This window comes from Phodopus roborovskii, unplaced genomic scaffold (assembly GCF_943737965.1).
Source record: "Phodopus roborovskii unplaced genomic scaffold, PHOROB, whole genome shotgun sequence".
In the NCBI taxonomy this organism is placed as follows: domain Eukaryota; kingdom Metazoa; phylum Chordata; class Mammalia; order Rodentia; family Cricetidae; genus Phodopus; species Phodopus roborovskii.
In genome coordinates this window covers 25,476,376-25,492,780 of record NW_026126433.1, presented here as the reverse complement: position 1 = coordinate 25,492,780, position 16,405 = coordinate 25,476,376, and the positions used below count along the sequence as shown (strand labels likewise).

At 43.2% G+C, this 16,405-nt stretch overlaps 1 protein-coding gene across 1 annotated transcript in view; it reads left to right on the top strand.

Moving 5' to 3' along the window:
• The window catches only part of Npl (N-acetylneuraminate pyruvate lyase), a 37,090-nt gene that overhangs the window by 14,051 nt on the left and 6,634 nt on the right, over positions 1-16,405 (top strand). Inside the window, exons 4-10 of the mRNA XM_051185990.1 lie at positions 3,660-3,717; positions 5,613-5,688; positions 7,704-7,796; positions 9,704-9,852; positions 9,968-10,014; positions 12,696-12,780; positions 15,616-15,655. Of these exons, the coding sequence (XP_051041947.1) occupies positions 3,660-3,717; positions 5,613-5,688; positions 7,704-7,796; positions 9,704-9,852; positions 9,968-10,014; positions 12,696-12,780; positions 15,616-15,655 (548 nt within the window). The remainder of the gene's footprint in view (positions 1-3,659; positions 3,718-5,612; positions 5,689-7,703; positions 7,797-9,703; positions 9,853-9,967; positions 10,015-12,695; positions 12,781-15,615; positions 15,656-16,405) is intronic.

Here is a 16,405-nt window from a genome sequence, read left to right as displayed (position 1 = left end):
TGGAGATAGAACTCTGTCTGATCCTTAGACTTGTCAGCGAGCACCCTTACCAACGAGTCATCTTTCCAGTGCCTCTCTTTTCCCCAGGGAACAGTCTTTTGTCAATCTGGCTGGCCTGGCTCAGCTCATCATATAACCAAAGATGGCCTTGAACTTTCCATCCTCCTGTCTCCACTTCCCAAATGCTGGGATGGCGGGTACACAGTGCACCAGGAGACTAGAGCGCTCTACTCTTTGATTTTTGCTTTTTGAGACAGGGTTTCTCTACATAGCCCTGACTGTCCTGGAACTCACTATGCAGACTAGGCTGGCCTTGAACTCACAGAGATCCCTGCCTGCCTGTGCCTTTCAAGTGCTAGAATTAAAAGTGGTTGATTTCTAAGGAGTGCTCTAGTCTTAAGACGTAGCCATACTAACTCAGGCAAAGATCTTTTTTCTTCTTCCTGCGGTTATGTTGCTCTCATGTCCCTTTAGTTCAACATTATCTGTTTCTAATGGCTACAGGGTAATAATTGTACTTTCTTTATGAGAAGTTTCTTTTTCATTCAGTGGAGGGGGGGGGTCCTGTGGCAGTAAAAAGATGGATTCTAGCTGGGAGAAAGGGAAACTGTGAGGCCTAGTGACACAGACACAGGTATTCCAGGTTCCCTTTGTTTGGGGGGGGGGGGGGACTGGAGAGGAAGCCCCTCGCTGCTGTCTCAGCTTTGGGAAGTTGAGGTCAGCCTTCCCTCTTCCCATAGATTATTGTTCTCCTCTGTAGTCTGTAGTTTGCCTTTTTTTTTTTTTTCTTTTTTCTTCACCCTCACTTCTTTTTCAAAATGTTTTATTTTATGAGTGTTTGATCTACATGTGTGTGTCTGTGTACCACATGTGTGATTGATGCCCGCAAAGTTTAGAAAGGGCATTGGATCACTTGGAACTGAAGTTACAGGTGGTGTCGATTGCTGAAAATCAAACTTTTCCTTTCTAACCTCTTTTCAGTGAAAACAATTTCCCTCTGTTTATTTGAGACAAGTTCTCATGCAATTCAGTCTGTCCTCACTATGCAGCTAATGCTGACCTCGAACTCCCGATCCTCTTGCCTCCACCTCCCAAATGCCAGAATTTAAAGCATGAGCTGCTTTTAGTTCTTTCTTTCTCCAGCACCTTCTCCCCATTCTTTTTCAGACTGAGTCTCATTCTTCCCCTGACCCCATGTGGCTTTGGCTCAGCCTCCTGAGTGCTAAGCTTGCAGCCATGAGCCACCACATTGGTGTTTCACATACCCACACATATATTTTTTTTAAAGATTTCTTGTGTGTGTGTGTGTGTGTGTGTGTGTGTGTCCCTGTGTATGCCTGTGAATACAGGTCTCCACAGAGACCATAAAAATCACCTATAACTGGTTTTACAGGAGGTTATAATCCACTCAACTTGGGTGTTAGGAACTGAATTTGGGCCCTTCAAAAGAGCATCGAAAACTATTAACTGCTGTGTCATCCCTTCAGCCTCCATTCTTAAACATAAGCCTCAGTTTCTTATCTGTAATATAATTTCACATACACTTACCCTTCTAACCTCACAGTTTATTGTGGGTAGGAACTCTAAAACCTATACTTATAGCCTTGGATGGAAAAACCTATTATGCTCCTAATTTTTAGTATATTATTTATTTATTATTTCATGTCTATGATTGTTTTACTTATATGTATGTTTGTGTTTGTGTACCATGTGCATGTCTGATGCCCACAGAGGCCAGAAGAGGGTGCTGGGGATTGGACCTGGGTCCTGCGGAAGAACAGCCAGTGCCCATAACCACTGAGCTGTGTTTCAGAATCTTTGCATGCCCTGGAAACTGAGCACAAGCTCCTTTGTACACCTGCCAGTTGGGACCTGGTAGCCTGATACAACCTTTGTACCCGTGGTTTTGGCTCATATCTTTTACTTGATATAACTCTTGTATACAAGAGCTCTGTCCCCAGATGTTCTGAAGAAAGCCTATGTAAATTTCAATCCTGATTGAACTGCCTTGCTGAGGTCTTTTACCAAAAAATTTATTTTACATACACTTGAGTGTGCTACTTTTATATAGAAAGTGTGTGGCCTGTATACAGAATTCTTATAATTTCCCAAGTGCGTCTGATCAGGTCATCAACATCAGTAGCAAATAAGATTTTATAAATTGCCAGGTAGTGGCCTTTAATCCCAGCACTCGGGAGGCAGAAGCAGGTGGATCTCTGTGAGTTCAAGGCCAGCCTGATCTACAGAGAGAGTGCCAGGATAGGCTCCAAAGTACACAGAGAAACCCTGTCTCGAAAAACACACACAAAAAAAATTATAAATTAGGGGGAAGGAGCAATTTAAAATAATTTTAGAGGGTCAGGTGTGGTGTCACATCCCCTTAATCCCAGCACTCAGGAGGCAGAAGCAGATGGATCTCTGAGTTTGAGGTCAGCCTGATCTAGATAGATAATGAGTTCCAGAGCTACATACTTGACAGAATCTACCCCCAAGATAGATAGATGGATGGATAGATTGGTAAACAGACAGACAGACAGACAGACAGACAGACAGACAGACAATATAACATAGGGGTAAAGAAAATGGCTCAGCAGGTAAAGGCACTTGCATACATATGTGTGTGTGTATGTGCCTATGTGTGTGTGTGCCTTGCATACGAGCCTAACAATTCGAGTTCAGCCCTCCCTCCAGGAGCACACAGGATTATTAGATGGCTACAGGCCATCATGTATGTACTAGAATCAAACCTGGACACTCTGAAAAAGCAGCCAGTGCTTTTAAATGCTGAGCCATCTCTCCAGCCCTAAAATAATTTTGAATGGAGGCAATTTACTTGCTAAATGAGAACAGAGAAATGTCTTCATGCACTTTTTAAAATTGCGATGTCAGGGATCAAATCCAGAGCTGCTTCTTCCATATTAGGCTAGCGCCTGACACTGAGCTATATCTCAAATAGCTATAGCATTTTTGTATTTTTTTGTTTTGAGACAGGGTCTCCATAAATTCCCAAGGTTCATCAGCCTTCCAAATAGCTAGGATTGATTTGGCCCTTGTGCTGCTAGGCCCCGTTTCCATTAATTCTTGCTTACTTTTTAATTTTTTAAAATATTTTTAAAAAATTCTTTGAGAGTATTTATAATGTATATTTAATTTTGTTATGTCTTGAAGACACGGTTTTAATAAATTCCCCAGGTGGGCCTTGAATTTCGGTTCTTCCTGCCTCAGCTGTATAAAAGATTACAGACCTTGGCCACTAGGCCCTGTTTTCATTCATTCTTGCTTAGTATTGGGGTTTTGGAGTTTTTGTTGTCTAGTTTTTTTATTTGTTTGTTTTGATTTTTTTCATTATACTATGTGTGGTGTGTGTGTATGTTTGCGCCTATGTGTGTATGTATGTATATATGTGTGTGTACCTCTGTGTATGTGGTGTGTATATATGTACACACACACACAAGCATGTACATAAGCTCCTGTGCCATGGCATGTGTATGGAGGTCAAAGGACAACTTTCAGGAATGGGTTGTCTTGTTTCATGATGTGGATCCAAAAATAATGGTAAACTATGAATTTCAAGGCTATTAAGCCAGCACAAACAGGATGGAGCAGCCCTTCCTCGTTCTTCTAAACTCCATGAGATTCACACTGCTTCTCTCTTGCAGGTTGGACCAGGTGGTGATTCACGTGGGAGCGCTAAGCTTGAAGGAGTCACAAGAACTGGTATGGATGTGAAAACATTCAAGGGACCTCCATTTTTATGCTAGAATTAAAACCAATCCTATATTTGGCTGGAGGAGATCAAGTGTGGGACCACTGAAGCAGGCATGGGACCATGGAAAGGCAGTAGCTCAAAGAGATGATAACAGAAAGGCAAAAAGAGACAAAGGAACATCCTCCAAGAGAGCTGAGGTTGGATATGTAAATACAGCTAAGTGAGAGGCAAGGCCATCTGCTGGACAGAAAGGGAATAGGAAATGGGGCTGCCCTGGAGAATGGGATTCTTCACGGGTTCAAAACTAAAGCTGTAGCCAGTGGTGATGCACGCCTTTAATCCCAGCACTCAGGAGGCAGAGTCAGGCCTATCTCTGTGAATTCCAGATCACCAGAACAACAGACACAATGAGATAAAATGCACAACACCAGTCACACATGTGGTATACAGACATATAGACAAAACACCTACATTCATAAAATAACAAAATAAATACATAAAACATTTTAAGAGTGTTATGAATTTCCCTAGTATTCTAGAAGTTGTCAAAGTGCTCTGTACCTTTTGTGATATATACAATCTTTTTCTTCTTAACCTTTCTCAACCACATTCTCAATCCGTAATATCAACTTAAAATATGACTGTTATACCATCCCATGGGAAAGATAATATCATTGAGTAGGCAGAACAGTAGAAGAGAAATTATACATGCAAGTTTCTATGTTCACAGTTGTAAATGAGCTGCTGGGTCTTAGCAAAGTAGTTTTGGTGGTGTGGTAGGATTTTGTCGTGTGTGTGTGTGTGTGTGTGTGTGTGTTAACAGAAATCCAAAGAAATAACCAGACACAGTGGCACAGGCCTGTAATCCTGTTTTTCAGAAGTAGACAGCAGGCATATCTTTAGTTCAAGATTAGCATAGGAGCCTAAGTGTGGAGGGAGGCAGCTGTGGTGCACACCTTTTGTGTCAGCACTGGAGAAGCTGAGGCAAGGGGGATCTCTATGAGTTCAAGCCAGATCTACATCAGAGTTCCAGGCCAGCCAAGGCTACACAGTGGTACCCTGTCTCAAAAAACAAAAGAAAGCAAGCAATGTAGATTCTAGGTGACCAGAAAGATGAGGCAGAGGTTAAGAGCACTGCCTGCTCTTCCAGAGACCCCAGGTTTGATTCCCAGCACCCACATGGAAGCTTATCACTGTCTGTAACCCCAACTCTGGAGAATCTGACACCCTCTTCTGGTCTCTGTAGATGCCTGTGTACACACATAAATAAAAATAAACCCTTAAAAAAATCAGTAAGAAGCCGGGCAGTGGTGGCACACACATTAGTCCCAGCACTCGGGAGTTTGAGACCAGCCTGGTCTACCAGAGTGAGTTCCAGGACAGGCTTCAAAGCCTCAGAGAAACCCTGTCTCGGGGGTGGAGTGGGGGGTGGATCAGTAGGAACAAATCAAGAGGCACCAATGAGATGGCCCAGGGAGTCAAAGCACTTGCTGTGCAAACATGGAATCTGCTTTCCTAAACCCCCCTATCCCTGCTTTGCAATCTGGGACATTTCTGGAAATGACGTTTTAATTCAGCAGTTCTCAACCTGTTAGTCTCAGACCTTTGGTGTCGCCTATAACCCTTTGGAAGCACTGGTGTTTACATTGCATCATAACAATAGCAGAATTACAGTTATGAAAGAATTGTGTGGTTGGGGGGATCACCACAACATGAGGAACTATATTAAAGGGTCACAGTGTTAGAAAGGTTGAGAACCACTGTTTTAATTTAATTGCTTACTCTTTCTCTAGAAGGGGGCCTGGTCAACAAATTTGAAGAGGTTGTCACTGAACTCTAGTGTCTGTTGGTGAGTGCAGCTGACTGTGATCACTTATTCTGTTACGTTCTTCTTCTTGTAAAGGCCCAACATGCAGCAGAAATTGGAGCTGATGGCATAGCTGTCATTGCGCCTTTCTTTTTCAAGTCACAGAACAAAGGTAAGGAAGTTGGTCTGAATGCACAGTGCTTTGCCCTGTCCACCTCTTGCTTTCATTCAAAATAATTATATTTAGTTCATAAAGGCAAAGCCCTACAGACTAGAGGCATGGCATTGCTATGGGCTATTGCTACTCCTCCCAGGTCCATAGCAAAGACTGTATTAAAGCTCATCGGGCTGATTATTTTTCCACTGAGCCCCAGTTGGTAGATAGATGCCTTTGTTTGGGTTAGGTGTGAAATAAGTTATGAGGTTTTGGAGTCATATGGCAAAGCATGAGCCTATTTTTCTCAAAAGAGAAGTGTGAATTATGGTATTTTGAAACTACATGTCCTATTTAGAATTGGTGAATTGTAATGAAATGAAAAGGGATTTCACAAAAATGTCCACTGTCAGCCCGACATGCCTTTAATTCCAGTACTCGAGAGGAGAGGCAGAGGCTGGTGAATCTCTGTGAGTCTGAGGCCAGCCTGGTGTACGACGCCAGTTCCAGGACAGCCAGGGACAATTATACATAGAAACCCTGCCTTGAAAAAGAAAAGAAAAAGGGAGGTGAGGTGGGGGTGGGGGTGGTGGCAGATAGGTGGGTCTTTGATTGCCAGTACTCTAGACACAGAGGCAGGGGTGTCCCTGTGGGTTCAAGGCCAGCCTGGTCTACAGAGTGAGTTCCAGGACAGCCAGGGCTGTTACACAGATAAACCCTGTATTGAAAAAAAAAAAAAAAAAAAAAAAAAAAAAACTTGGCAGAACTGGTCACTCTTTCCCCTTTGGGACTGATCTGGATGGAGCAGAAGCATGACATGTTCCTCTAGGAAGTGGGTTCCCTTGGCCATCAAGTCAACTGCACTACTTCAGATGGCAGAGAGCTGGCTCACACTGTGGATGAGGTCCAAAAGTGGGAGAGACAGCTCTATGTGTCATAGCTTTTCTGCATACTGTGAAAATACGTTCAGCACTTGGGAAATACTTCAGATAAAACTGTTATGAATAATTCATCTCTCTGTTCATTTTTCAGACAAACCACTTACATAAACATTTCCAAAATAGCAGAAGGAAAAAATGTCCACTCTAAATTCTCAAACCATAAGTAAACACTTGTCAACATGAGTGATGGTTTTCCATCTGCCAGCAACAAGTGACATTTCATGACAATTTATGCATTTACTTATGGCTTTAGTCCTCTGCACAAGTGCCTCCCTTTCTCCTCCCCCAAGTCAGGACATCTTACATCTTAAGATGGCCTCAAGCTCCCCATGTAGGGTGAAGATGGCTTTGAACTTCTGATCTTCCTGTAACTATTGAGGCCTGGGATTTCGGCCCTGCGGCACTAACTTGGAGTCTTAGAGCTCTGTGCATGTAGGCACATTCTCTACAAACCACACTACACACCAATTACCCCTTGACATCACTTTTACTACTAATCAGTAGGAATTAAAGGACATAGTCCCTCATTGGTGGAGACAGAAAGATCAGAAATTCAAACATGTCCTTCTATGGAAAGAGTTCAAAGGCTAGGGGTGGTAGCTTATGCCTCTAATACCAGCACTCAGGAGGCAAAAGCAGGCAGATCTCTATGAGTTTGAGGCTAGCCTGATCTAATTAGTGAGTTCCAGGACAACCAGGGCTACACAGAAAGATCCTGTCCTACTCCCCCTCCTCCACCAAACAAAGAAGAGTTCAAGGGAAGGTTAGGCTACTTGAGATCCTATCATAAAAAATAAACACACACACACCTCCTTAAACTTGGATACAAATAGTTCTTGCAGAGAAACTGTCATAGAAGGAGAAAAAAATGTTTTGGAAAACAATACTTTTTTTGGGGGGTTGGGGTTGTGATACATAGCTTTTCTATGTAGCCTTGGCTGTCCTGGGACTTGCTCTCTGTAAGTGACATTGTAATCGAATTCAGGAGTTTTTCAGCTTCTTAGAAGATGGTTGCATCTCACTGGGAGATTCATTTTCTAATGCGGGAAAGCCACTATTTCTTGTCTTGTTCACGTGACTCCTGTCTTTCAGACGCCTTGATAAGTTTCCTGAGGGAGGTGGCGGCTGCAGCTCCTGCTTTACCATTTTATTACTATCACATTCCTTCCTTGACCGGGGTAAAGAGTAAGTATTGCTTTAAAACTGTTTCAGTTTAATTGTATTTATTTTCTGTGTATGCATGTGAGTGTTTTGCTTGCATGTATGTGGGCACCACATGGGTACCTGGTGGCCACAGAAGTCTGAAGAGGGCACCAGATTCCCTGGAAGCAGAGTTAGAGATGGTTGTGAGCAGTGTGTGAATACAGAGAGAGAATCAAAGCACTGCTGTCTGGAAGAATAATCAGTGTTCCTCCACTGAGACATTTGTTCAAAACCTAGGTATTGCCTTTTTTTTTCTTTTTACATTTTCTCCAACTCTCACATCCTACTTATTCCATCAAACTCCATTTCATCTCACCCTACCTACACAGGCCACTGATGAGGCAGTTAAAGTTGCTCCGAATGGAGCCATTCTAAGACCTTGGCCCTCACTGGTCATTCACATCACTTTATATGGAGGCTCTTAGACTTAGAAGAAAAGTGGGTAAAACTGGGTATGGCTGCACAATCCTGCAATTCATGGTAGAGGCAGGCGGATCAGGAATTCAAGGTTATCCCCTGCTACACAGTAAGTTCAAGACCAGCCTTGGATACGTGAGACTTCATCTTAAAAGAAAAGGAGATAATGGGCTGGAGAGATGGCTCAGCCGTTAAAGGCTAGGCTCACAACCAAAAACATAAGAAAAGGAGATAAGAAAATTTGACAGGCAAGCTGGGCCACGGTGAAACACACACCTTTAATCCTCCGGAGGTAGAGGCAGGTGTATCTCTGTGAGTTCCAGATCAGCCAGGGCTCTGTTACACAGAGAAACCCTGTCTCAAAAACAGAAATAGAAAAAGAAAATTTGGCAGGCTAAAACAGGAAGACTGCCATGCATTTGAAATTAGCCTGGAGGGAGGGATACATAGGAAGTTAAAGTCCAGCCTAGTCTACAGCCTGACACATAGACAGCAACTACTTTTGTATCTCCACATTCATTTAGTCAGTTAGTTTTTCAACACTGGGGCTTGAACCCAAGTTATCACTCAGGCAAGTATCCTGACACTAAGCCCTATCTCCAGGCAAAACTTCAGGGGTTTTTTTAGGTTCTAGAGGTTCCCCTTGTACTTGCTAGTAGTCTACCACCAAGCTACACCCCAAGCTAGGCTGCTTCTTTACTCCTGCGATATCCCAATGCTAACACATTCTGAGGAAGAAATGGTTATTCTTACTTTCTCATACTTACCATTTAACATAAAACATTTTACCTCTGGTCACCAAAATGAAATGTGCAAAGCACCACATGAACAAAGCATGGCAGTGCACACCTATAACCCCAGAACTTTCAAGGTGAAGGCAGGAAGACTAGAGAAGTTCAGGTCATCCTCAAAAGCTATGTAGGTTGCAGGTGACCGTATCGCCAAAAAAAAAAAAAAAAAAGAATCATAGCCTTCTCTTGTAATAGCACTGGCTTCCTGAAACTCACTGTATGTATCAGGCTAGTCTCCCACTCAGAGACCCACCTGCCTCTGATACCCTGTTTTGGTTTGGTTTGGTTTGGTTTTTTTTTTTTTTTTTTTTTGGCTTTGGGTTTTTTTTTGTTTTGTTTTGTTTGTTTGTTTGTTTGTTTTTACATACTTTCACTATGTATCCATCCTGACTGGCCTGGAAATGTAGACCAGGCTGCTGACCTCAACCCCACAGAGATTGCCTGCTTTTGCCTCCTGAGTGCTGGAGTTAAGGTGTGCACCACCATGCCCAGCCCATGTTTGGTTTTTTAAAGATAGGCTCCTGCTGTGTAGCTCAGACTGACTTCAAATTGGTTGTGTGGCCCAGACTGTGACCAGAATCACCTTGCCTCAGCCTTCAGAGTGCTGGGAACGGGAATATAATCTGGTAGTTGATAGTTCCTGTTGCTGAGTGGATTAATGACGCATTTGTTGTTGTGAAGTTCGTGCAGAGGAGCTGCTCGATGGGATTCAGGATAAGATCCCCACCTTTCAAGGACTGAAGTTCAGTGACACTGATCTCTTAGACTTCGGGCAGTGTGTTGATCAGAATCACCAGCGACAGTTTGCTTTACTGTTTGGAGTGGATGAGGTAAGTTAGCCCTTGGGCATATCCCAGCTTCACAGTGACCCATTTTAGCTGTTTGTGATACAGCAGCTCTTCTCTTTCTCAAAAAAACCAAATCTCTTTGTCTCTTTCTCATCAGCAACTGTTGAGTGCTCTGATCATGGGCGCTACGGGAGCTGTAGGCAGGTAAGCACGGCTTGTCTTTTCCTAGTGACTATATATTTAAAGTCACTTGTCACTGGACTAGATGGGATTCTTGCATATTCATCCTTTCTAACACAAGTCATTTCCATACCCATTCATTGTTTGACTGCTGCAATTTGTTCGACTCAGTCATGGAAAAATTGACCCTAACTGAAAAAGGATGGTTCTCTCTCCTTCTCTTCCTCTCTCTCTCCCCTCTGCTCACTCCAGTTTTTCTCTCAAATGTTAGTGAAATGAACCTCAAGCTTTAACAGGAAGGGGGAAAGGGAGGGTGAGAAGAAGGAGCATGAGATAGTGGCATAAACATAATAATCCAACACTTGAGAGGTAGAAGCAGGAGGATCCAGACTTCAAGGTTATCCTGAGCTACATGGAAAGTTTTAAGTGAGTCTGAACTACATCAGACACTGTCTCAAAACTGACAACAAAACTGGGCAGTGATGGTGCATGCCTTTAATCCTAGCACTCGAGAGGCAGAGGTTGGCAGATTTCTTTGAGTTTGAAGATACCCTGATCTACAAGAGCTAGTTCCAGGGCAGCCAGGGTTACACAGAAAAACCCTGTCTCAAAACAAAACAAAACAAACAAACAAAAAAAAAAACCTGGCAACAAAACAAATAAAAACACTTCAGTAGTGGCCTCTAATAGGTTCTCTACCCTCTCCCCCAATGGGTTTCTCTACACAGTAAGCCAGATCAAGCCAAACTGAAAAAGCATAACAGGTTTATTTGAGCAAAGCAACTCCTGGGTGGGTTTTCCAGTCCCAAAGATCCAGGCCTGAGTAGCTTTCCGGATCATACAGGGGTAAACTGGAGGTTCCCACCAAACTGTCACATGTGATGATCCATGCTTGTAACGCCAGCAGCATTTGAAAGACTGAGGCAGGAGGATAGCCATGGTTTGAGGTTATGATAACCAATAGCAATACTCTCAAAAAGAAGAAACAAACAAAGAGAGGAGACAGCAGGCAAGTACTGGCTGCTCTTGCAGCTCCCACCTCTGCAAGCACATGGTGCACATAAACGCATGAGGCAAACACATATAAAAATAATAAATAAATATTTTTTAATCTTAAAAAGGAAAGACAGTTGTGTTCTGTGATAGTTCCATTGTGATAAGGTGAGGCAAGAGAGCATGTGGACTGAAGGGGCCCTGGGGGCCCCAGCTTAGCAGCTCTGTAGACCCTGATGGTCAATATCTCAAAGCCAGACTGCCAGAAGCTTAGTTACAAATGTTAGAAATCCACTCAAACCAGCCCGTGTTTAAAAAGCAAAATGTAAGTTGTTATAAAATTCTGACAAATCACACAGCACTCAACTGAGATAAATGCAGCCAGACCCTAGAGCCCATGAAAGCCAGAAACTACAAAGCTCTGAACAGTCACAAGCTAGACTTTCGTCAAGGGCGGCCTGAAGAGGCGCCCCCTCTACATCTTCTGCACGCTTTTATTCTCTTTCCAAGATTTCGTTAGCACTGTCAGACTTAGTCAAGGATCCACCAAGATCCAGCTTGCCATGGCCAGGAAACCATGGCCCAGTGCCTACTAAGCACAAGACAGTTCAATCAGCATAGCCATTCTGCTTGCTAACTCTACTAGAGAATGCTGTGGGTACAGAGACTAGCTGTTTGCGCTAGCTGAAAGTGTGTTTCCTCGGGGGTAGCTAAGGCACTAAACACACTCTGTGTCTTGGTATACCTGCCATTGACACACACTATATTGACTTGATGCCTTTTTAAACATTGTTGATAAGACCCAGTGACTCATGAATGTTAAACACACACTGTACTACCATACTACACCCCTAGCCTGATTTGGATACTCTTTATTGTGTTGTGTATTTGAGGCATGGTCTCATGTAGTCCAGGCTGACCTCAAACTCACTCTATAGCCAAAGATGACTTTGAATTCCTGATCCTCCTGTTCTACCTCCAGGTCTAGTACCTGCTCTGGAACTCAGGCTGGTCCTCCTGCCTCAACCTCCTGAATGCTGAGATTATGGGCATGTGTGACGTGCACTGCCAGCATATGGCCTTTAGTACTTATCTCAGGTGCTATATTTGAGCTCCAGTGGTCTACCTCTGAGTCTGGGTGTGTATCCTAGGCAGTCTCTCCCAACTAGAACATGCCTCCAACTTTTACTCTCTGCTTTCAAACTTTCTTCCTTTCCTTTATCCTCTAGGGCATTCTCTGTCTCCTCTGGTGGCCCAGTTTTATGTTGCTAGAGAACTCAGAACTGAAAACAGACTAGTTCTCCTATCCATTGGTCCTGCAAACAGATAGGTGGGGACCCTCACTATATTTTTTCCTTTGTTTATTTTGACTTTGTTTCTTCTAGACAAGATCTCATGTAGCTCAAGTTAAATTCATACACACTATATAGCTAGGGATGGTCTTGAACTCCTGATGCTCCTGCCTCCACCTACCTAGTCCCTGTTTGAGGACTAGGTCAGGTTCTTACTATGTTGCCCAGGCTGGCCAGCCTAGAGTTCTTTTATGGAGTGTCGTAGTGACTGAACCTAGGCCCATGCATATGTAGGATGAGCCTCTACCACTGAGCCAGTCTGAAACTCCTATCTTTTTCCTTTTAAATCATCAGGTATAAAGGGCTTAGATCTTTCCTACTGAGTTACTAAGCTTAGAATATTTTCATTTGTCTTGCCAGTACCTATAACTACCTGGGGAAAAAGACAAACCAGATGCTGGAGGCTTTTGAACGGCAAGAGTTCACTACAGCACGCAATTACCAGGTGATTACCTCTCCTCGCTTAAGTCCCCATACTACCTCTTTTAACTAAGGGTCCTTTGTCCCCTCTCTCCTCAGCAGGCTTGAAGGCCACCCACCCTGCTGCCTCTTTATCTTTCTTCTGTTATCTCTCCTTTAAAATGGAATCTGCCAGGTGGAGCCTACAACCCTTTTATCCCAGCACTTGGGAGGCAAAGGCAGATGGGATCTCTATGAGTTGGAGGTCAGCCTGGTCTACAAAGGCAGTGCAATTACACAGAAAACCTTGTCTTGAAAAACAAACAAACAAAAGGAACCTGTCCCCATCTTCCGTGTTCCCATATCTAAGGGAACAAAAGGCCCACATGAGACAGAATCCTCTCTTCCTTCTATAAAAGATCTTATTTTTATTCTATCTTCAAAGTTTTGGGTTTGTTGTTTTTTGGGTTTTTTTGTTTTTTGTTTTTTTTGTTTTTTTTTTTTTTTTTTTTTTTGGTTGGTTTGTTTTGGTTTAGTTTATTTTTTGGATTTTGTTTTGTTTCATTTTGTTTTTCTGTGTGTGTGTTTTTGTCTTTGTTTACTTGCTTGCTTTAGTTTTTTGCTTGCTTTAGTTTTTTGAAGCACCATTTGTCTGTGTAGCTTTGGAGCCTGTCCTGGAACTTGTTCTATAGACCAAGCTGGCCTCAAACTCACAGAGATCTACCTCCCTTTTCTTCTCAAATGCTGGGATTAAAGTCGTGCACCACCACTGCCTGGCTCAAAGTACTTTGTTGTTGTTGTTGTTGTAAAGTAATAGCCACGGATTTCAGTGACAGTAACTACATGCCATCCTTCATTTTTTGTATTAATTTATTTTTATTTCATGTGCAGTGGTGTTTTGCCTGCATGTGTGTTTGTGAGGGGCACAGTAAAGAAACTGCTGACATGACAGCCAGCTCCATTAGGGGGAAGATTTTTATTGTGGGTAAGAGAGAAAAAACATCCAGAGGATCTGGAAGGGTCCAGAGTAGGGAGAAAAGAAAGCAGACTGAACATGGCCAGAGCTAAGGAAGCAGGAAAGCAGTAGAGATAGCAAGAAATATGGCAAAGCAAGAGAGATGAGAAAGAGAATAGAAAATGGCAAGAGGGCATGGGGTGAGCAAATGATTTAGGTTATAAGGATGAGTAGCTGCCAGGGAAGCACTCCTTTTGGGGGTTAGAAAACCTATTTCATAAGGGCTGGCCTTTATCTAATCACCAGTAATTCTATAGTCCAGCTTGAGCTCATTTCTAGAATACAGAGTGCTTGAGACCTAACAGCTGCCTAGACAGATGTATGTGCTCACCTATCCCCTTGAGAAAGTCCCACTTGAGTCACCAAGGAATAGGAGAAAGGATGAAGCTGAGGACCTAAAACGGGGAAGGATAATCCTCAATCTACTAGTAGAAGTCATTGTTGTGCACCCTGAAGTGTGCTGAGAGTGGGAAACATCCACTAGGCAGGAAGCAAACTGATGATGCAAAGGAAGGCACTGGCTTTGAGGAGTGTGTGTGTGTGTGTGTGTGTGTGTGTGTGTGTGTGTGTGTGTGTGTGCATACATGTGTTAGAGGGCAAGCTTATGGAGTCAGTTTCCATCTTGTCTGTGGGTTCCAGGGATCCAACTCAGGTGATCAGGTTTGCCCAGCCAATTTTCTGTACTGGATGAGCCACCTCTCCAGCTCTGGTTTAGTTTTGGGTTGGGATCTTTCTACCCAGCCCTGGCCATCCCTGAATTGAAGCAGTTCTCTTTTCTTAGTTGAACCTCACCCCATCCGCCAGGTGCTTGTGTCAGCACACCCAGCTGAGACTCTTGCAATGGGAGAAGAGGCTGGCCTGATAGATTACAAAGAAGATGCAGAGGCATTAGTGGCAACTATTGTGTATGCTACCATGAAGAGTAGAGCCAGTCTCCATAGCTACAGAGTAGCAGTTTTGAGAAAGGCAAAAAAGAAAGTAGAATTACAGGAAGTATGCCATCACAAGTTTGGAGAGGTTTTCGTTTGTGGGTTCAGGAGCTTTTGGTTTGGTTGGTTTGGTTTTGATTTTGGCTTTTGGAGGGTCTTGCTATGTAACTCAGGCAGTCCTGGAACTTAATGACTCCCACCTCTGGGACTGCAGACAGACTCTAACATGCCAGGCACACACCTGGTCTTATGCAGTGCTCTGGGTTGAACCTAGGGTTTCTTGCATGCCAGAGTGATGTCCCTACCAACTAAACTACATGCCCCACCCTGAAGACATTCTTGACTTTGCCACAGAAAAGAGTTTCATGAGAAGCCAGTTAGAACTTGCTAGGAAAAATTTAATGTAGATTTAAGCATGGAGGTTACAAGGAAAAGAGGGGCTTAGGAACAGGAGAGCATAGGCCTAAGAGCGAGTGTGTGGCCTTCTCCAGAGGAGCTTGCACAGTACTGTAGCTGTAGATGGGATGGTGGTGCCTACTGAAGTTAACTATCTTCAAAGGGTTGCAGAGAAATTTCAAAGAGATCACAGAGTGGTTCCTGAGAAGCTCCGTTAAAGGTAGAACTCTATAGGAATTTGGGAAAGCTTCAAGATGAACAAAACTCAATAATTGTTTCTTGGGTTTTTTTTTTTTTTACATGTATTTATTTACTTGTGTGCATCTGCACACTCACATGTGGAGATCAGAGGACAGCTTGGGGAAGGAACTGGGTTTTCTCCTCTCATAGCCTGAGCATGTTTTGCTGACCTCACTGACTTCTTCCGTTCTGATAGACCTATAGAAAACTAAGGTGGCCAGACTCTGTAGAGTTCCTGCCATTTGACTTCTGGATTTCACAATGCGGCGATGCTGACTATAGACTCTTTGTTCTGTTCTAGTTTTGTATCCAGAGATTTATCAACTATGTGATCAAGCTAGGTGAGTACCCTTGCTGTTCTCTGCTTTGGTGCTGACTGAAAGCAACAGCTCTTACTTACCAAGCCAGGGTTACCTGATTATGGGTCAGAGGGAATGTCATCCATCAGGCATGGATCAGAGGTCACAGCAAAACTAAGGCTATGACAACTTTATTGTAAGCAATCAGACTTTTTAAATTATGTTTTTGCATTTTTAAAATTTACTTTTTTATATTCCAGAGACTTTTTTAAAAAAGACTTATTTATTTATTATGTATACAGTGCTCTGGCTGCATGTATACTATGCCTGCAAGCCAGAAGAGGGCACCAGATCTTATTACAGATGGTTATGAGCCACCGTACGGTTGCTGGGAATTGAACCCAGGACCTCTGGAAGAGCAGCCAGTGCTCTTAACTTCTGAGCCATCTCACAATCAGACTTTTTACACCCTTATCAGAAACCGATTATAATAGTAGTTGCCAGGATACAATGTCGTTTACAAGCTATACAGAGTACATAAGATTAATGTCTAAGACTAATTGTCCTGTCAAGCCTCAATATGCTTCACTGACTTCTAGAGAATGCAGAGATAAACGGACAGCCTGAATGCTTCCCTGCCTGAGGGAGGGAGGGCCTTGGTTCCTAAGGAACTGAAAGGCACACAGTGCCCCAGGAGCCACAGATTCTAATGTGAAAAACCCATCGTATATGCCTCTCAAAGCATCTAGACCGGGCCAATACCATGATTTCCTGAAGTTGTAAAAGATGTAA